At 36.7% G+C, this 22759-nt stretch overlaps 1 protein-coding gene across 3 annotated transcripts in view; it reads right to left on the bottom strand.

Moving 5' to 3' along the window:
* RNGTT (RNA guanylyltransferase and 5'-phosphatase) overlaps window positions 1–22759 on the bottom strand; it is a 196693-nt gene that overhangs the window by 32587 nt on the left and 141347 nt on the right. For all 3 annotated transcript variants that reach the window (XR_009958007.1, XM_062572774.1, XM_062572773.1), the window contains exon 14: window positions 2959–3025. Coding sequence is in view for 2 of the 3 variants with exons in the window: in XM_062572774.1 (XP_062428758.1) it covers window positions 2959–3025 (67 nt within the window). In the remaining variant the exon portion in view is untranslated. The remainder of the gene's footprint in view (window positions 1–2958; window positions 3026–22759) is intronic.

The following is a 22759-nucleotide window of genomic DNA, read 5'->3' as shown; positions in this document are numbered from 1 at the left end:
CAAATTAAGAATATGTCAAACATTTATCAAGCATCACACCATAAATAAGGTATGAATGGGAAACAAAGCAGAAAACATTGCTGTGCCCGTATCTTGAATACTGCGTGCAGTTCCCTAACTTAGAAAAGGCGACAATAGAAATGCAGAAGGATGGAAAGAATAACATGTTGATTAAAGGTACCGAACAGCTTGGATATAGGGAGTACTAAACACATTAAATTACTTCGGCTTGGAAGATGCAAGACTGGAATAATGTGAAAGAGAGGATAAAATCACGAACAGAGAATGACTGCCCACCATTTCGCATAACATAAGGTCTAGCTTAAACCAAACTGATTAGGAACAACTTTTTTATTCTGTGGGTAATTGAGCATGGGAACAAGTTGCTCAGAGAGGTTGTGAAGTCTGCTTCCTTGAAGATATTCAAAACCTGCCTGGTTGCGATCCTGTGCAACAAACTCTAGGTGACCCTGCTCGAGCAGGGGGGGGTTGCACTAGATGATCTCCAGGGGTTCTTTCCAACCTCAACCATTCTGCAACTCTGTAACAGGTTTAAAAGAAGTAAAATTATACTTCATCTACACTGTATACATGTGTGTACTTTGTATACACGTATACCACTCATGGTAATAGTATGGCTTTGTATGTTGAAAATATAGTGGAAAATCCCTTGGATAAATTCAAGGAAGGTCCAACTAAGTCTGTTAAGCACACCTATGCAGATACAACTTCCAGTTGTGAAGTCACTTCCCACACTGCAAACTGGCACAGAGTGGATGGCATACTTTACATTTACCCTGTACTTATACTCCTTTCCTAAGCATTTGTTAACATCGCTATGGGATGCAATATTCAATCTTGCGCTTTGACCCTGTACACTTAACAGCATCACAGCCAGTCTGTGAGCAGAACGGCTTCTCCTTGGCTGCAAGTGGTGGGCAGAGCACCACGGATGATTATGAATACCTGAAAAAGAGTGTAATATAAGCCTGTTAGCTTTCAAATCCACCCAGTGAATTTATAAACTCTTCAGAGCTGTGGGGAATACCTCACCATTTTGCTTCTTAGCATGAGAAGTAGATGAGGCAGGCAGTGGGGCCCAATTTGGAAAGGGAGAGCAATGCGAGAAGTCTGGCTAATATCATGCCTTCATGCCAATCCTCCTTCTATGGGAAGGATGAGATTTTTCCTTTGCTGCCTGACATATCTGGGTAGCATGGGCCCTCCCTCCTCTGCTCAGCCAGAAATTATGCATGTACATTACCTGAAAAAATCATACTGTCAAAGCTTGCATGACACCTATAATTAGTCATTCAAGATATGATTAAGTTCCCTGGTTAACCATAATGAAATTTGGGGGAAGCAACTCCTGGAAGATGGCTCTGAGTGGGACCAGTTCCTAACTCTCAATATAAGAAAAAAAAAATAAATAAATCATTCAGTCAGGCACTTCACTCCTTAGGTGTTCATGGATAACAGCATGGTAGCAACAGTACTGGGACTACATTAAAGGGTTGGAGACCAATGGCAGCCCTCTATGAAGATTACAAAAATGACATACATTTCAAAGAAGGGATAATCTTCACTAGGTAAATTATTCCCAGATTATCCAGAAGTCTGCAGAGCTGTAGTTTGCTAAAACAGATTCCTGATATCTTTTATCTTGGAGGTGATAAGTTGTCTTGTTGACCAAGTGAGGTAGAAGTCCCCTGTCTAAGTTCTTTATATACTTTTATTTTTGTTTATTTATGTAAACATTTAAATAAACTCTGAGGAGATGCAATCAAAATTATACAAGTTTAATTGAGATGAAACTTTTTACAGCACAAGGCTTTATGCAGAAAACCTTTAAGCTGCTTATTAACCAAACTGAACAATATACATGTGGGAACTGGGTGTTGGGAGGGAAGGTGAGGGAGGAAGCAGGAAGGAAGAAAGAGGGAGATGGAAAGCCTATATTTATTCTTTTAAAGTAGTTTTAATATAGTCCATGGGTTTAAAGTTAGAAGAAGCAAGTATTTGCCAGGTACAGCTGGGAATGCTGTTGTCTAGTAATGTAATTAGGGATGGCAAAGGATCACATCTAGGTTTTAGAACTTAAGTTTCATTTTGATGTAAAAAGAAAACAAGGCATTTAAAATTCAGAGAGGCACAAGTGTGTGCACACGATGCAGGGAACAACGCTACCAACATATGCAGAATACATAGTAATCACAGGCATCATTTGAGACAGGCAGTCATTTCCGCATTCTAAAACAAACACCACATTTCTACACGCCAGTGTAATGACTGACATGCTAATGGCTCGCTCTCTCTTTGCCCAATGAAACTGTCATGAAAATCAGTCCATATATTCATTTAAAACAATTTTTGTTTGCAAGGGACGTGACAGTAACTAATTAGCAACCGGCAATTAGACATGTGAAACCATTATAGTTCAACTTAAAAAAAAAAAAAAAAAGAAACAGTAAGTCACAAAAGACAAATATTTTTCAGAAACTGTATGAGTCTTTCATAATCAATCTAATAATAATACTAGGAATACAATTTGTGCTTTTACTGCAATGTCTTCCTTGACAAGGATCTCTTGAAGAATTACAGAGTTCTAAAAGTGTCTTTGTTTTGAAATGACAAGGTAATAATAATAAAAAAACCCAAAACACAACAGCAACAACAAACCAAAAAGGCAAGATATTTCCCTTCTGGTAATTAACCCAGATTCAAATTTAATCAAAAGAAGGTGATAGGAAACACTATACACCTCTTTGACAAGCTATGTACACAGATGTAACTAGAAACAAACCCAGAATATGGTAAACATCAAAAAAAAACCCAGTATTACTCACTGTTTTTCTTGAAATTGTATTGATACTCTTGAAGTTCTTCTAAATCCAGACTTAAACCAAACAAAAGTGAAATAAATTAAACAGCCCTCCCCCCTTAGCTTGTTAAGCGTACCTTAATTTGTGCAAAAGGTCTGTCAAAGTTTCCAACATAAAGAAGACCAACATTCTGGGTGAGCAGCCTAGAAAAATGAAAAGAATCTTTTGAGATATCACTTTACATTTATATAAGCTTTCTGCATCTCCAACAGCTGTTGCCGAACTGCAGCAGGGTAACCAGCTTCATTACGCTACAGCAAAATCTACCTTTGCAAACACAATTACAGAATTCTACCCTTACTAGTGCAAAAGGAGACACATGCATTAAAGATGGATGGGCCCTAGTAATTCGTGTTTATTGTGCAAGAAGCTCTTCAACAAAATAACTTCACAGGCTCCTTTGTGATGGACATCACTTAACGACATGCAAGAACAGCAGGGTACGTGCCTACTCTATTTACCAGACACCATTAGAAACAGAGGAGCAGCAAGAGAAAAAGATAAGCATAAACCCATTCAGAGCAGCAGGCCTAAGAGTTAAAACAGATTAGGACAAATAAAAGTATGTAGAGTAATATGAAAATGACAGGACTGCAAGAAGAGAAATAACAGAGGTTTTCTGCTATATTTTCTAATGGCTTCCGAAATAAAGAGAGCACTAGACAGTTTGTGCTGGTTATTCTCGAAGTCAGTATGTACATGAGCAAGATGCAGACAGACAGTGGGACAAGCAAATTCAAAGGAGTGGTGGTACTTCTGAATAGAAGTTAGCTTGATTTCTGCAAACACTGTGCAAAAAGTCAATGCTACTACAACACAAAACTCAAACACCAGAGGAGCATTAGGGTGCCATTCCTAAAAAAATGAAGACACAAAACAGCATTGAAGACAAGTGACCAGCTAACAGTGTATCAGGATACAGAGCTGTCAAATGGTAACATCATTGTGTTGCTAATGTTAAGCAAAGGTAGAGCTGTCATCCCCTCCTGCTTAGAAGTTCCTAAAATTCTTGCGCTGGAGTGCAGAAACCCCATAAGGGGAATGGATTGGTGATAGACAACTGAAAGAATTTGTGCTTTGAATAAAAGAGACATTCAAAACTCATCATCATCTTCAGCAGCTCCAAGTCTGCATGAGGTTATTAAACACTTTTTATTTTCCTTTGATTCCATATCCTATTCACCCTAATAACAAAGCATTACATGTAAACTACATTTCTCCCCAACTCAAAATATCCCAAAAAAGTAGGAATGCAGGCATCACTCTGCTCAAGTCTAACAGTTTAACTGAGGCATCTCTTTTTAGTAAGTTATTTATATTTTTATGTATATACATCATAAATATGTATTTTAAATTCATAGGGAGCTGCAAGCATTTTTTTTATGTATAAACTTCTCATTTTTAAACTAATTTCTTATTATCTCCAGACATTAAAAAAAAAAAAAAGAAAGAAAGAAAGAAAACTTAGATGGCAATAAATCCTCGTTTTGGCCTTCATTCCATACAATGAACACGTGCTCCTATCGTTTTGAGTCTTCTCAGTTCTCATAGCATATGCAACATACACAACTTTAAATTGGTTCCGTAACGTCTATCAATGCAACTCAGCAAAACGGCAAAGTCAAAGGAGTCAAGTATATAAAACAGTAAGTAAGTGGTGGTGTCAAACTGTGTATCATCTTCAAAATCTTTTTGTAATTAGATACTCTATATAAAAATATCCTTGGAATTGACAGGAATACCCAAAGGAAAGAAAGATTAGTAAAGATGGAGAAAGTCAGTCACAGCATGGGCAGGCAAGTAGCTGGCTTCCGTACATTTTGCCCATTAACGTGCCGGGCTCAGTCTGGAAGACTTTTACTGTTACACGATGGTTTTGCAGTATTGATATATGGAAGACAGGATAAGCTTTTCAAGCTCATTTTCAGTCACAATAAATCAAATTCATGCAGAATTTAAGTCTCTGGAGATGAAAAATATCAGCATATTGATCAACTTTTTTCTAGGAGCATAAAGCAAATTCAGAAAATAAAGGGTTTTCGAGATGAAAAGAAATGTATATGAAATAATCAGTGACAACTGGTTAAAAGAGAATCTATAAAAAGGACTCATCTTAAAACAACAAAGTGTTTTTAAAAAGAAGAGCAAATCTACCAGCTGCATTTCTATTAAGGGACACGAAGAAAAAAAAATATACAGTGTGATTATTCTCTCATGGTCATGTTGTTTTCTTTATGGAATAGAAATGTTGGATTATTATAAATCTAAGTCTTTAGGATGGCTTCATTTAGAAGTAATGAACACCTAATGAACTTCAGGACTGATCTCTCCAAGAGACCTCACAGCTGTCCGTATTATTTAACTGACTATTACTGGTGCACATCCAAAAGCTGTAAACATACTGCAAGGATTGCTTCCCTAAATAGATTGGATATGGACACAGAATTACAAGTTTACTACTATTTATTTGCATTTCACTACCTCAACTGAAAAATATTTCACTTTTTTTCCCTTTGCATTCACACATCACAATTCAACGCAGATTTTAGGAAAATGTTTAGGGAATGGAAAGCTGCTTGTAATTCTCCTTTGTATTCTCCTTAAATAAGAAGCAGTATTGTTTCATTTTTCAGGACTCCTCAAGTTCTGAAGTTCAAAATTTATATCACTAACACGCAAAGCTGTTCAGTTTTCCATATAAGCACTCAGTGGAGTTGAAATAAGCATCCTAACATGATCGTAATTTAGTCTCCAGAAATACTATGGTTTTTATCTCAAACAGTCTGAACAATTAAAAAATTCCAAATTTCATGACCAGTATAAACTCATTTACTTTAGGGTCCTTCTTATCAGCACAATTCACACTTTGTAGGGATTGGGCTCACGCAGAAGAGCTTGGAGAGGTGAGAAGACTGGAGTAAGAGACACTGTTGTGGCTCTAGATCAGCCAGTCTACAGCAAGAGTGTTAGTTCCCCCTCAGCAACCTCCCGTGGCAGTATCAAAACAAACAAACAAACAAACAAACAAACACTCCAAACCTATGTGCATTAAAGAGAGGAATGAGACAGAGCAGGATGTGTCAATCCCCATCTCACACCTGGGAACGGGGCTCAATTGACCTCTAAACTGCTCAAATGTGCATTAAGATGTGCACATCCAAACCTATGAGAAAGTTCTTATTATACTTAGCCTTTCTTTTTGTTCTTCTTTAAGGTAATATAAAGGGCTGTATCTTTTAAGTACCTAAAATTAACTTTATACCATATAGTTCAACATGTCTAAATTGATAAGGATATTCCCCTCAACTAATTACCCTTTTAGAGTAATGTGATAAACGTTTGCCTTTGAAGACTTTTCAGCTGTATGCAGCTACAGTTATAAACACATATTTTCTTTTGCCAAGGTCCACTTTTAAAATTGCAGTCTACTATTTCTTTTCTAATTTCACATTTGCATAGTTCTTTTCTCAAAACACCATCAACAGTACTTGGCACCTAACCATGCTAACAGCTGGACATCATGTTATTCTTTTCTGTATTTGGTCAAAATCAGTATTAGCTTATAAAATAGAGGCAAGAGTATCACAGTGCAATTATATTTGAATTCACACTCAAATAATTACTCCTTAAAATTACAAAATTCAATAATCTAAAAAGCATATTGGCAGGTTCTACACATATATTTACTTTTACCAGAAAATTTGTAACTTTAGGCAACTTTGTGTATACTGTTATCAGCTAACAAACTGCAGTGTATTTCATTCATAGTCTATTCTATTCGATCTATTATCAACACAATTCTTATTTTTTCTGTGAATAACAATAAAATGGAACAAAGAAAAGAAAACATTACTCTGAGAAGCAGTGGCTCCTTGAGATGTTTGATCCACACAGAACCATCCACTGCTGGTACTGCTGTCCCATACACTCAGGTGAGGAGACTTCCAGCCAGATGGGCCTATCAGGGCGACACCTTTATATTCTATACAAACAGCACTAAAAAATGCATCAGGACCAACTGCTTCTGAGTTTTTCTGATATAATGTCAAGATCATAAAGGCCTTCCCAGGACCAAGAAAGGGGTACCACACAGTTACAACCAAATGCTCTATTTTTCTACCTTCAGAATCCCAGACTTGGCCTTTTTTGCACATCAAATATCTGCCTATTCAAAGTCCTACCTGGAGAAGCCAGGTACTGTGTCTCCATGAGCAAAGCTAATGGAGGGAGTAACCATGGTCAGGCAAACAAATACCAACAAAGTGATATTGGCAACAGAGTGTATGAGGGCCAAAATTTGGGAAATGTGGGAATTTGATAAATGGGGAAAAGTGAGGTAAATGCAAATATAGGACAAGGTTTAGAGCTCAATGACATGAAACTTCGCACAAGGAGTATATGACAGCAAAGAATTTGTAACTGAACAGGTATGAGAAATCTAAGGGAGTGAAAATATAGCCTAGATTGGAAAGCACAGAGGCAGAGCTCTGGGATGGGAAAGTTTACCACAAAGGTCATCCTCTCCAAACACAGTTAACCATGGCCTTGCTTTGGGAGCAGGGACAGGCCCAGTACTGCTGCCCTCTCCCTGACATCTCCTTTGGCTATCAGAAGTAGACTACTCTTGACTATGCACTTCATAAGCACAACACATTTCAAAGAAGACTGGTCACCTTATCTTCTCCATACATATTCTATTCCTGCTAATAACTTACTAAGAGTTGTCCATTTTAGACAAAGGTGGGCATTTCAAGATATTCTCAACAGAGAGTCAAGCACAGCTCAGTGACACAAAAATGCTTCAGCCAGTAAGTAGTACTTCATGAAGGTAGGAAGCAGGCATCAAACAGTGCTTCCACATAATGTTGAGAGATAAGCTTCAAGGATACCACTCGAGCTTGATCAGAACCCTGAATGTCTGTCCCCTCAGACCTGAAGAGTCGTCTTGCAAATCTTTGCCGGCTATCCCACAGTGCTACGCAAACCACGAAACCCTAACTTGAATTGGCTCACACACAGTTTGCCTACCAACTGCTAAATTTACTCCGGACTATCCACATCCTAGTGTCCCTGAGCAGAGTATGGAAGAAGCTTTCCAGAAAGGAGCATGCACAGAAATAAAGGGAGTGGGGGTGGAGCTAGGAGCCGCTACCTCTCACAGGAGCAAGTTACTGCAGATTAGCTGAACGCGGTAACTTGCTCCTGTGCGAGGCAGCAGCTCCTTTGCTTGCTCTGTTGCAAGGTCTGTTGTGTATTGTGCAGGAACACAGCCAGTGCTGGGACTTGCAGTTCTAGCCAACAGCACAGAGGTCAGAGAGGCTTGGAAAGCAGGCAGTACCGAGTGGAAAATGCAGGGTGTGCAGTAGAAGCGTTGAAGAAAGATAAGGTACATGGCTTTAGAAAGGTCAAGCATGCAGTAGGAAGACAAAGTACAGGGATAGCAGCTTGAGTTCCTTGTTGTTTCAGGAGGAAAGCTGTCATAAAATAGGCACAGTATCAGAGGCATGCAGAGCTGCCTAGAGCAATGCTTTAAGTATCCACTATCCCTCTGAAATGGAAAATATAACTTCTTCCTTAAATTCCCGCAATAATGCATCATCAAAATCCAAGAACTGATGATAGCTCATCAAATAGTATCTTGCAGTATCTGTTAGTAGGCAATCGTAAAATTTATCATGACATACATCCTGGTTGATGAATAGTTCATCACTCCACATAAATCAAGTCACTCAGTTCTGTATTTTTTGTTTTATTCTTGACTGCTGCCTGCTTCTTTCACTAGCTCTTGCAACGAAAAAGCCTAGACAAGTACACCGCATACCAGTAGACAGCACCTGGTGCTTTGTATCTGGGTTTTGAGCGTCTTTATTTATTTATTTATTTATTTATTATTAAGAACGCTGTAGTGCCACAGCCTGCCATCAAGGCTTTGTTAAAGCTAACAAGACCTCACTGTTACGTTATATCAGATAATCAAACAAGTCAGGCAAGTACTTGAATGCGTTCAAGACTGAAGTATCTTCTAAAAACCTCGATTCATACCTATGCAAATGTGTTCTTCTAACGATGATGTAGACAGAATTCACAGCTTTCATCAGCAGATGAGGAGCAGCACCTAGTATGATTTGTTTTGCTACAGGAAAGCGCCCACTTCAGATCTGAATTTTTTTGGTTGATCAAAGTGGTGGGCTGATACCTGAAACATCCTTAGTGTCTCGGTGGAAAGGATTTCACCATACCAGATACAATTATATAAAAATACCAAGCCTACTGATAAGATAGCAGGATTAAGATGCATGTCCTAGTTCCATCTTACAGTCAGAAGAAGAAAAAGACAGCTAAAATAGGGCTCGGATCTGATCTAATTACTTTGTCCTTCACATTCTGCCCAAAGAGATTTGCAGCCTTTACAGAGTTTGCTGGTCTAAAGATTCCAATCCCAAGAACGTGGAATAGATGTGAAGCAGAACTGAAGGAAGAAAACCCTGACACTGAAGTGCTCCTCACCTTTGTGCACATCTTTATTACCAAGAATATCTCAGCATATGCATTAGTGGATATTGAAGGTCAAAACTGGAATACAACCAATTTAATATACAAATAGAACAATCAGATAAAATTTAAGGAAAATCACTGCAACAACACTCACATTCTAAACCCTCATATCTAACATAACTATATCCCTAAATTCCTCTATCAATAGGGATTAATTATGGTCTGAATGCTTCTACATTTTATTTTAAAGGGTACCATTTTTGTGATACCTTTTTGCGATAGGAGTATACAAAGAATTCCAGGGTTACGCTCCATATATGCTTTTAACTATTTCTAGAAGTTGTTCCTGATGCACATTACATTTTAGGCAAAAATAATCATTGCAAGTTACAAACACTGAAGAACATAAGCCTGAGAACAAAAGCAACATCCTCATACATTCAATAAGTATATTTTCAAACATCATTTGAACAGTTTTCACAAATATCTTTGAAGATAAAGGGAACGACATCCTTTTACAAGTTTTATATCTCATTATACAAATAAATTATCCTAGCATGTCATTATTACAGACTAAGGCATGAATGCAAATAAAGCTTCATGCCATGGCAAAGAGGCCACCATACTCACAGGATGCTGTTAGCACCCGCTTAAGAATGGAATAAATAAACTGTACTTATCCAATGTTCACTTAAATTGTCAGGTAGAATTGTGTACTGTGCTGCAATACCTTAACCAAGGAAAGAGAAGCTGTCTCTTAAGCAGCCTCTTAAGCCACAATTTAGATTCTATTATAGCAACATTACAATTATATTTTGCTTCCTGCTTAGGCTAATCATACTTCACTGCTTTTCAACTCTTCTTATCATGTAGTAATATTCCTAGAAATATTAAATTGAAAGAACATGCAGTAAGAAAATCAGAAAAGCACAAACAGAAAATTATAAAAACTGGTATTAGGGTCAAAATAATTAGCTTTCTACATTCAGAATAATTTTATTTTAACAATCCAGTATTTTATTAGTTTACTTGGCAGACCATCATAGGAATAACAGTGAAAATATTACACTAGGTTATCATAAAATATAAGCGTATACAAAAGGATCCAATAGAAATTCTGAAAAAGGCCGATATCAGTGCACAGGTAAGCTTCTGAATTTTAACTGAAATGCATATATGGTCAGCAAATAATATGCATTTCATTTTGCTTGAAAAGCATACAGAGCCAAAGAACTTGAAGATAGAAAAAAAAAATTGACAGTTTTGTATATGTAGTAGTGAAGATTGCACACAGAATATTAACAGATGGAAAAGCAGCAGCTTCACATACAAGATATTGCATTCTACATTGCAGTCATCAAACCGCCTTTTCAGGCTATTGCTAACACTAACACAAATTTTTTACTTACTAGTCACGCAAGAGTTTTTTGATGGAGGAATATAAGCTATTTTAGTAAAACCATCATGGTAAGGAGCAGGCAAATAGACTGTATGTGATTTAGGACATTCTTCCTCAAATTAGAGTACACACTGAAAAAATTGTAAGATAACTAGGAAAGATACACTAAGCAGAGTTACGTGCTAAAGATGGAAAAAGCCTAGGTTTGTACTCAGAGAGGAAAAAATTTGAGAAGAGATACAACTAAGTAGTAAGGAGAAGACTGTAAATAATTTCACAATGTTAAATTCTATCTCTGGAATAAAAGATCCCCAAAGAAATTTACGCAAAACCTTTTAATTCAGTGCATTCTGAATTTGCAGAATATCTCAAGTCAAGTTGACTGAGAAATCCATTAACATAAAATTGTAAATAAGTAATATTCATGGAAAAAAATGCACTGGATAGCACAAACCACAGACTTGAATCCAATTCCTTCAGCCTTCTTACCTACTATAGCCTTCCAACAGTGTACACTGCTAGTCATATTAATAACAGTGCTGCTTTCTGAAACACATACAACTCAGAGAAAATATGAATGTTACATGTTAACTGACCTTCATAGGAAAAGCTCCTATGCATGGTATTTTAAAGGCTTCATGGAACTACCTCGATCGCTACAGATAATAGGAATCTAGGAAATAACTGATCCCTGAAAGGCATACTTCCTAGTGGAATAACGTAACCACTATTGTGTACCAAATGCAGGGAAAAAATAATTTTAGAGAGCTTGAAATTGAAAAAAAAAAAAGTAGTGATGTATTATCTCATTCATATTTGAGGTGATGGTCTGTAGGTGATTCTGGATCAAGGTCAAGAGGAAAAAACTGACGAGTATCAAGGTTTATTTAGAATTAGGAGAGCTTAAATAGCATTAGTTTTGATTATAAGTTTTTGATTGATTGTTTGGAGAGGCAAGGGGGGCTTTGTGTATGAATGCTTTCATAGAAAGGGAGATTTTTAAGAAACACTCTTGTACTTTATGCAGAAAACATACCAGACGTTTCCAAAAACATTTTCTTCTGTTTGCTGCATTTATATCTAGTGCTGGTAATATGTTTATGATAATATGTCCATGTTTGTCCTGTCTTTGTGTTACAAGCAAAGCACATAAAGAAGTATTTTTACTACATTTACATATACCTTATCCAAGAAAAGTAGAAAAAAAATAATAGAAAGGAAAAAGTACCTATTAAATAATCATGTCCATTCCTCCACCAATGGAATATCATTCCCTGTAGTATAATGAGCAATTTGGTCAGGCTGGCCATAAATTATTTGAAAAACGAGGCTGCTTGCCTTTTCCTTTGGGAGATTGTTACGCAGTCTAAGAGAATTCATTAATAGCACCTATTTCAGATAGTAAACCTCAGTTTTCCTTTCTGAATATCATGCCTTTCATCTCACTGAAATATAGGGCAAGCGTTAGGAAAAATGAGGCACTACTCCCAATTTTACAGAAGACATCCTGTGCGACACAGGCTGAGCAGCAACTCTGCACAGATTTATCTATGTACTACAAAATAAGAGCACTCATGTATTCCAGCAGCACACTAGCTGAACTGTAAAGCCACATTCTAGTCTGGCCCTAGTGTCCTGTCTGCTTGACCATCTTTTGAAGTAACACAAACAGTAATATTAGCAAACTCAACACAGAGAATTAAGATAAAAATTGACACTGTGACACTAAACTTTACAACAGGAGATTTCAATAAAACAAGGAGTCTAGTTACAGAGCTTCCAAAGTCGTAATAAAGGCATTTTAAAAGCATTTCAGGAGCTGCATAAGAAAAATAATTTTCTAATAGCAAGTAGATAAAGACAAAACAAAGGGGCTAAGGCAAAAAAAAAAAAAAACAAAAAAAAAAACATGCATATCCAAGCACAAAGCTTGTAAAAAAAATTCTGTAGATTTACTTGATCATGTGGAGCTATAAGGAACAATTAATAAAAACAGAGCTACTGGTGAAAAGCTAACTGTTTTGTTTTTTCTCACTGCAAAAAAATTAAAAAGACATCCAGTCAGGATCATGTATGTCTAGTAACCAAAATGAAATGCCAGCAGAAATGGACGGTATTAAAGCAAAATCAGGCATAAACTGATAATTAAGGTGAAATAAATCACTAAACCGAGATGCTACATATCCAAGATTTCCAAGAGAGTTTCATACAAAGGGTCTGAATTGCTGGTAAAACTATGTCATCAGTCTTTAATATCTAAATAGGCTAATTTCCGCAAACCTCTGTTAGAAGCTGAGAGTCCTAATCTCAGCATGGTTCAGCATGCCTATCTTGGCCATGTAGGGCTGTACATCCCCTGCATTCACACTGTGGCTGTATTTGCCTTTCTTTTGATCATTTCAGGGAAAAAGTGTTTAAAAAGAGGGGGTGGGGAGGCAGCACCATACTGACGTAATCAATTTAGATTGCCAAAAGGCTTCTGCTACAGTCTCTCACAGTAATTTATTAAAAAAAAAATAGATAGATAAGTACTTTTATATATAAGAAGCTACTTACTGTTATGGATCAAAGCCTGATTAAGAGACTGGAAAGCAGAATAAATGGTCAGTTTTCATCTTGGCAAAGGCCAAGTGACTATTCAATCTATGCAGCAGACTTTAATAAATATATTAGTAATCTGAAAAGTCATTAACAAAGTCAGTCTGCTGATGAAGCAAGTCATGAAGCAAATGCAGGCAACTTTAGCTAGATTACAAAGTTCATCAATTTGAAAGGGAGCTGATACCATATTTACAGTCACCTATGCAACCTTAACTACTCTCCTCTGCAATGAAAGATGTGTGCTCCTGCAAATATGATTTAGGGAAAGGAACTTACCTCATTTAATTAAGAACTGTATCATAATATATATGAACCTGCTGGCAACTAGAATTCACCTATTTCCTAATATTCAAAGGCTTGACTTTGAAGCTAAGTGAAAATTCTTTCCACAAGAGGTTTTGTCATTCCTTTGCCTTTTTCTAAAAAAAAAAAAAAAAAAAAAAAAAAAAAAAAAAAAAAAAAAAAAAAAAAAAAAAAGGTCTGTACAACTATTCGTATCACCAGAGCAGAGCTGAAAATTGAAACATTCAGCAGTTTTAACAGCGGTTCTTACTGCTGAAAAACTATGACAAAGCATTGGCAGAAAAGCCGTGATGTGATGGTCTCATCTGGCTGTAATCTCTGCCATTCTGCCCTTCATCTGCCGGTGCAGCTGCTCCAACAGTTTTCAGCTGTTCCCTGTGCTCTGCCCCAAAGGTGGCACAACCTCGCAGTAGTCCCCAACTTTGGCTGCCAGCTTCTAAGTGAAGCAAAAAGGCCATTCTGCAGGGTGGCCAATTCAGAAGGAACTTTTCTACAATAAGGAAAAGACACTTCTGTATCCTGTAGAGGTGACTCTACCATACACCAAAAATTTGATGAATTATGCATGCAAGTTTTTCAGGGAAAACACTGTAAACCATTCTTAAGCATAACAAGGTCTTTAAGAAAATCAGTTGGCACCAGTATCCTCTTGACAATACAGAGCAAAAGCAAGATTAATCAGGTGCTCGGTACCTCCTTTCTCAAAACAAAAGAACAAGGAGTGGCTGAGTGAAGGAGAACTCAAATCTGATAAATACTTCATCACAAAATGCATAATTAGACTGGAGCTCATTGATGTACCACGGTAGAATAGAAAGGACTGAATATGTAAATGCATAATAAAAATATATAGAGCATTAACAAATTCTCTTTAAGAAACAATATAGGATATAAAATGCTCTAGTATAGCTGGATCACAGATATAATCAGTATGGAAACTTGCACATTCCTCCTGCAGATCCTCAGTGGGAAGGCATCACGAAAGAGCATTCTCAGCCCTATGCATGTGCATTATCAGACCACTCAAAGCAATCTCTTTTCTTCCTGACTCCCCATATCACTTTAATGATTTATTCAAAATAAATACTTCATTAATTAATCATGTACAACCACAACAATGATTGAATTACAGCCTAAGAAGCATTTACGTATGAGTTCATGTGGGACTATGCAGACTGTAATCCCACCATAAAGCACAAAACAAAGAATTCTTTCTTTCAAATCAAGTATGATGCACACACAGCCATCACCTACCCAGACACGAATGCCACCAGCAGAACTCATAAAAAAGAAAAAAAACCCATCTGTTACGAACAAATCTACCACCCAAAATAAGGCAGAAAGACTGTTAGAGACTTCATGAATTCCTCTAAAATCTTCACTTTTATCTCTGCTCTTTACAAATTAATTTCCTCTGCATATTCATTATGTGACCTTTTTATGAACTCCTTCTTTACAGGAATTCTTCAGGCAGTAAGAAATGGAGAACAAAGCATTCTGCATTCTGCAGGGTTCAGGAAATTCAGTAGTATTAAGAAATGCACTTGAAGAACTTTCCTGATTGTCGTAGAGGATCATTACCTCTGTAATACTAATTATCTATGCTGTAATACTGATTATTGCATCTGTGATCTGGAAGGCATCCACAGCAAAGCTGTACTGCTGCTCTAGTGTACTGCTCTGCTCAGAAACCAGGATCCTTACCTGTATGGCTGCCTTCTCTATAAGGGAAACCACTGCTCTGATATCAGGGTGCTCTGCTTCACTTCAGAAGTAGCATGTCTCCAATTACCACTTTCTCTATTTCTCTTCCTTTTCTTTATTTCTAATTTTAACATGCAGCAGCTCCTCTAATCTGTGGGTCCCCACTTTTGTTTTCTACTTTTAAAGAAGATTCTCCCCCTCGAATACATTTTGTGCCCACTCCACCTTCTTTCTCCAACTTGAGAGCCATTTATTCTATGGACCTCAAATTGAGGGAGGTGAAACACGCTTTTCTGGAAATGCCCTGGAGCTGCTCAGAGGAGAGCGGGGAATGCACTGGGAAAACGGTGGCTTGGGCAGTGCTAAGAAATAGCGGGCAGTTAGCAAACAGACCAGGAACAAAAAAAAAAAAAAAAAAACTTCTCAGATAATCCCAACGAAAGGAGCAATAGCGATCCCCCTAAAAGCCACAGCCCCTCTGCACAGCCCGAGCACTCTCAGAGCCCACGATCTGCCTCCACCCCACACGCAGCAATGGCTCCCAGGTTGAAACCTGTTCTTCCAGTCTCTCCAGAGCAGCCATGATCTTGGAAACAGAAATTAGAGACAGCTACCAAAACACGGGGCACTAGCTACACTCCTTCTTTCCAGGCACTTGGGGCTACTGTTGCATCGGAGGTCACAAATACTTCGAGAGCTCTTCTGCAGCCAGATCCACTTGCTTCCGTTTGCACGCTCCAAGCAGCAGTACCAGAAAGCACTGTGATGTTGCTCGCAGCCAAAATGTGAGTATAAGCAGGTGTCTCATAAGAGGTGACGACAAATGGGCTGTAACAGGCCACCTCCAAGCAATCCTCCCCACCCCATGCACTGTAATTTTGTATTTCTAAACAAAGTGCCAAAGAACCACCAACACCAAGTCAGTCAAAACCCCTTGCAATTCAGACATAGATGAAAAGTGAAAAGTAAATGAACAACAGTCACCCCCCCCCCCACATCATTTTCCAAGGTCATTTGCAACAAGTATATAATGAAGATGAACCGAGAAAGAAAATACAATCAAAGCAAGGAAAGCATGTAATAATGAGCTGCTTCTACAAAATTTTTGGTCTAACAGAACCGTTTTGTAAGTTTTCCATATATTATCAGTATTCTTAGTCTTTTCTTTTTCAATGCCAGTGTTATAGACTTAAAATGATTAAGCTACTTGTGATGTGCTCTCTAAAAAGCAAATACAGCCAGGCGCTGGATGATAAGTAACTCACAAAAATATATCCTTCTATGAACCAGGGGGAAAATATTGAATTCTCCATAAAAACTTCTATATTATTATTACAGAAAGAGAGCACCTTTCCATTTACTGTCCTTAATTATGAATTTTTATTATGTAGGACACAAGTAAAAGAGTGACAGTGATTAAACACTAACTAAGCAGACAAAAAATTAGTTACTTCCAGTCTCTGGCTGGTAGCTACTGATTTAACTGGTACTGGGATGACCTGGCTCTGTCTCTTCTTTCATCTAGTTCCAAAAAGATTTATGTGACATAAATTATTAAGGTATTAATTAAAAAATGTACAGTAAAGTGTTTTTTTTTTTTTTCTTTTTGCAATGTGCTTCCAAGACATCATTTTTTTACTGCAAGCAATTTTGCTTGACTTTTTGGACTATACTTTACCCTTACGAAAATCCTTGCTGGAAAATCAGTGCAAGATTGCTCAGTATATTTTGATTTTCCAAGTAGAAGATTCTCTTTGCAGTATGATGAATTATCTATACACATAATATGCCTTTTTAGATATGTCGTTTATTCTAACTAATTCCAGATGTTGCAGGAGAAAAAAAATCACATTATTCATTGTAAATACTGTGAATTTCACTAAACACTGTGAATTCGGGTCTGAATTAAGACAAGACAAAGTCTGTAGGACAAAGTTGTACATTCTGGTAAACTAACTTATATAGCTGGGAAGGAGGAGGGCCAGAACAAGCAAATTCATCTTAAGCCTGAAGAAAGGCTTTGATGTCTCAAAATTTGTCTATTTTTAAATATTTCAGATGGGTTTAGCTATTTGTCTTTTTAGTCAAAGCTATTGTCTTTTTCCTATGTATCTGGTCTCACTTACCTCTTCAGACCATCACAGACAAACAAAGCAACCAGCATGTAAGAATGCTATTTCAGTTACTTCGTGGAAATCCTATGCATTTTTAACCAGGATTTTAATCACGTCAGAGCAGCAACTGAGAGCAAATAAAAAATAATCACTTTTACTGTGACACCAATGCTGAAAATTTGCATACAAATTTGCAGGAAAGAAAGGAAGAGAGAAGAAGGAACATAAATATTGTGAGTCTATATGGGGACAGTATCACAGAAGTGAAGACACAAAACCAGCAAACTTATAGAGTATATTCCTGTAACAGATTATGGAAAACCTATATTTTACTAGTAACTAGTTACTTTTAGAGCACACATTTATTTTCCTGAACAAGTAAAAGAACATCCATCAGATGACAATTAATATAAATGCTGCAAAATCAAGTTTTAATTGTTCTTTTAGAGAAATCCATTATCTGTTTAAAAATTAAATAAGCTATTCCCTTCTTCGAAGCTACTTTCAACACCACCTTGTTATTATGGCTAAGAAAAATTATCAGACAGCAAACAGTCACTTAATTCAAGGATAAAACACTCAAGACTAAGACAGAATGTAATTACTGTGTTTGACATTTGAAAACTAAATGGAAGGAAAAGTATTTTTCTTAGCACTAGAACAGAGGAAGAAAAGCTTTTAGATGAGCTAGAGCATTCTTCTTCTCTAAGCTGTTATGGAGATACCCAGGCTAAAGGAGTCCAAGTGTGAAAATAGGGTGCAACCTCATATCTGAGAGCTCATGCGTTGCAAAATCCTTAACTCAACTTTTTCAAGCTTATACACACAGCCCAAAAAGATTTTCTGCAATCGCCCCAATAGCCCAGCCAGTTCCACGTCTGTCCTAGTTTTTACAGCAGCTGAAACAAGGGCTAGTCTCCTCACGCCATCTTATCCTTCTTCCTTTCAACAATTTAAAACAAAACTCACCTATGCACAAAGTTTATCAGTAGACTTTCCTTATGCAAAGCCTGGTAGGTATCTACAGAACATCAGAGTTCATGGGAATGGGGTGTAAGGGGGCATTAAGTAGGCAAACTTGAGGAAAAGCTGCTGCAGCTACTAGTAAATAGACAGATTATCCAAAATAAGGTTAGAGATGGTTCTCTAGACATAGTAACTGGAACAGCCCTCCCCTCCCCATCACTGCCCTAAGTCATCCTTTCTCACTGCTAACATCCTATCTTCTGCATGGCATTACCATCTTTAGAGGTCCTCTCAGTAATTAAACTCCAGAAGGATTTTTTTTGTCAAAAAGCATGCATGCGCGCGCACACACATACAAAAAACTTTGCTTTTTGACAAACCTGCTGTTTTAGAGCTTCAGAAAACCATTCAGTCTAAAAAATATATGAAGTTGACTTCCCTTTCCCCCATTTTAACTTTAAAAACTACTTGTGATCCTAGAACTACTACATTAAAAGTTATATTCTTGCCCTTTTGTCACATCTACCTCTATTTCTATCACAACATCTTCTATGCACTTTGTCTTGCAAGAAATTCAACTTTGTGTATCAAAGGAAAAATGTAGGTAGAGCTAAAATAGAGATATATCTTCTATATTAAACAAAAGTACTGAACTACACTGCACTGTTTAAATATTCCCTTGCTAAAACCAGCAACAGAAAAGGCACTCTGCAAAGTCCGTATCCATTGCTTTTAAATGCTGTGAATTTCTGAATTCTCTAAAAATATTTCTGTATGTAGCTTTTATTTAAGAAGAATTATCAGTTTCATAACACTGCTTCTAGCAACAAACACAAGTTTGGACCCAATGCTATATAAAATTCTTTGGGAAATGAATGATCCTTAGTCTACATAACAAAAAGCAACAGAACAGATGATGCTGTATAATTTCAATACTAATTCTACAAAAGAAAGTGTTATCTGCACTAGTTAGGGGTCATTCCTCTTCCTTAGGTGTGTCTAGTAACCTTCCTTACCAAAGTAAATTGTCCAACACCTTTAAACACACCATGCCCTGTACCAGCTTTTCACCCAAATGACAGTGTTTTACCAGGCTAAAACACTGGACTCTCATCTTGCCATGAACTGAATACAGGTACACCTCTTGCCTCTACACGCTTTATGAAAAAATTAACCAGCCAAATGACATCAAAGAGCCTTAATTTTAGCTCTGACAGAGGCAGCATATCTTTAGAAGACATTTGGAAAATTCCACTGTAGAGCAGATCTCTCAGTATTATACACAGAAATAATTCGCAAATGATACATGAAAGAACTTTTAATTTATGTACTAACAGCTCCCTTTTATTTTTAATGTAAAACAGAAGCTAAGATAAACAACACAGATTATCATAGTTTGGGCAAAAAATATTAATCAGATTCTTTTCTAAAATTGGGTAAAGAAGAAAATGTCCAGTTTTAATCATCTAGTCTCTACTGACATAATTCAAATAACTGAAATTGAATACTTTTGCTATATTAAAAAAAAGGGGAAAAAAAGTATTTATTACATGCCTCAGCTGGAAGAAAGCATTTGTATGTCTTACTGTTATCTCTTCTAAAGACAAAAATCAATCTAGTTTATCCAGATCTTTCAAAACACACTTTTCTCAACACATAAGTAATGCATGAAGATTTTCATTGAAGAGACTATTGTCTCAGTTCAGTATCAGATCTTTGTGCACATCTGTGTCATCATAAATTAAGATATCAGAAGTCTTGTTATTACAGTAGCTGAGAAGGGTTAATTATGCCCATAATGAATTTTCCCTTCTGTAAGCGAGAGAATAATTCAGAGCCTTCAGTAGGACTTACCCAATTCACTCTCGAGTTCATCTATTCTGAACTCCCCAAATACTGTGATCTCCTACATTTGAATACCTATTTTTATCAGAACTTTGTACTCTTTAATAAAAAGCGTAAGAAGTCTGAGCATTTGAGATTTGCTGTTTTAACATTCACCAGAAAAGTGAAATACTATTAAAAATATTTGGGATGGATGATGGTTTTGATACACACACTTGCAGGGAGGAACGATGGAAATCAAGTTCATTACGCTACTTCACTCTCCTCATTTCCATCTTCTCTAAAGTATCCTCTGGTTAGAGGTACACACACTGTATTTCAGTTATAATCCACTGATAAATATTTGTCCACTCTGGAAGATTTAATACTTTGTGAAAAAGTTACAAATTTTTAAGTATGAAAATACCCAACGATTATAGCTTTGAAAATATTCAGTACTTATCAGGGAAAAAATGCCATCTGCTGGGTACAGCTGAAGACAGAGAGGATTTTTCTTTTTCTTTTCTTACTAACATGCCATGTTACCCTCAGTTTTCTCTTAACTTTGGATTTCATTTTTCCCATCTGAGAACCTGATATAACAAATGCAGTGCTTTTGGGCAGCATGCAATAGCTGCTTCATTAGAACTGTGTAACATATAAAACTTCTGACTGGGTCACTCGGAGAGCAGGAAGCCTGATGGTAATAGACACAATGACTAGAATATGAATAAGGGTGCTTTTAATCTTTCAAGAACGTCAGAATTGTCTCTAAAAATCCCAATACTTTATACACTTTTGTATCTCCTTGATTATAAATTTTATGGTACTCAGATGCTGCAAGCCATATTGTATAAGCAGAAAACAAAAAGGGGAAGTTAAGAGTGTCTGACTAAGAAAGATACTTGTATGAAAATTTTTAAGAGCTAAGAATTAGAAATAGCGAAGTCTGATTTAATAAAATAGATAATTTTTAAAATTAACAAAAAGTCTAATGAAAGAAGAACAGATTACTTGTATGTAAATATGAGGAAAAAGGAGAAGACATTTGTTTTGATTTATATGAGCCAAAGGGATTCTTTTACAGTTTGGCTGTGTTTGTGATTTTATAACAGAATGAAGCAGCTGTCACCTCGGTATGCATGTGTATGCATACAGATGCATATATATGTGCATATATGTGTATATAGTTATAAATTAAAAAATCATTCTTTTTACTGAAAGCTGAAGCAGCTTAGAATCTTGGAAGTTTGAGTTTCAAAATTAAAATAAGAACTTATTTCTCACACATACAATGATGCAAAAAAATGAAGGAGGTCCTGTGAATGAACGCATCTTTCTTGTGTTTAAGAGAAAAGCACTGAAGCTGATTTCATAATAAAATGCAATACAAAATTTGGCACTTTACAATCACTGTTGTAAGACTTTTTGGTAAAAAGCCAGTAAGCAGCAACATAAAAGGTACCAAAATAAGGAATATTGGCCTTTTTAAGAATCTCTGATAGGATGACATGCTTGTATCTGTTGCCAGATGTACCAAGCCTCTAATGAGATCTACTGATGGCTTTTCGCAAGGCATTAAGATACTTCCCATCAAAGCGCCCTATGCACACCAGTTCCATATCCAGGAGTTCCTGTTCTTTCTTCTGTTAGATAGCAACAAAATGGATCCTTCGTTACCACTGAATCAAACTGGTCTCTCACAGATGCACGTACATACTGTCTGTCACACTGACTTTAATGGGTTTCTACAATGGGATGAGCACCTTTTCCTAGAAAAAAAACCTACAAGCTATATTTTAGCCAAAAAGATGGCAAGTATGAATTACCAAATCTATGGTAGATCCCAAGTCATTAAAGAAACAGATATTAAGAATCCAATTTATTTCCTCAGAAGGCCAATGTCACTAAAAATGCTAAATTAAAAGAAAAAGAAAAAGCAAAAAACAAACTCATAATGGACAGACATTTTATCAGTCATCACAATTGGAAACCCTACAAAATCAGAGGCACTGGACAATTATTCTAAAAATAATTACATAGGCTTCTTTTCTAACGTCTCGGAGGTTTTAAGACAAGTATATGTTCCCAGAGTTTCTCTTGGCTATCAAAGAAAGAAGGTGAAACTGCTGATAAATGCCAGTGTTTCAGAACACCACAGTTGCATGCATACCGTATCGATAACACTGCCATGGCAGACATGCAAACAGCTTGTATCAGGGCCATTTATTTTGTTGATGTGTTTTGCTGACTCTAAAATACTTGGGAATTCAGTAAGACCAAAAAAAGCTGGGCTTCTATTTTCAAAACCAATTCCAAAACATTTTTGGGGGGAGGTATCAAAACAAATTAAGCAATGCTCTAGGAGTTATCATTGCCATGAGTTATTTTTTATCTTTAATACATTCATTACTTAGTACTTATATCTATTCTTTTTATGATTTGTGTGTTTGATATTATCAGAAAATTAA

The sequence above is a fragment of the Rhea pennata genome, chromosome 3, assembly GCF_028389875.1.
Source record: "Rhea pennata isolate bPtePen1 chromosome 3, bPtePen1.pri, whole genome shotgun sequence".
In the NCBI taxonomy this organism is placed as follows: domain Eukaryota; kingdom Metazoa; phylum Chordata; class Aves; order Rheiformes; family Rheidae; genus Rhea; species Rhea pennata.
Note: the sequence above shows the minus strand (reverse complement) of the source record. Positions and strands in the feature narration are given on the sequence as shown.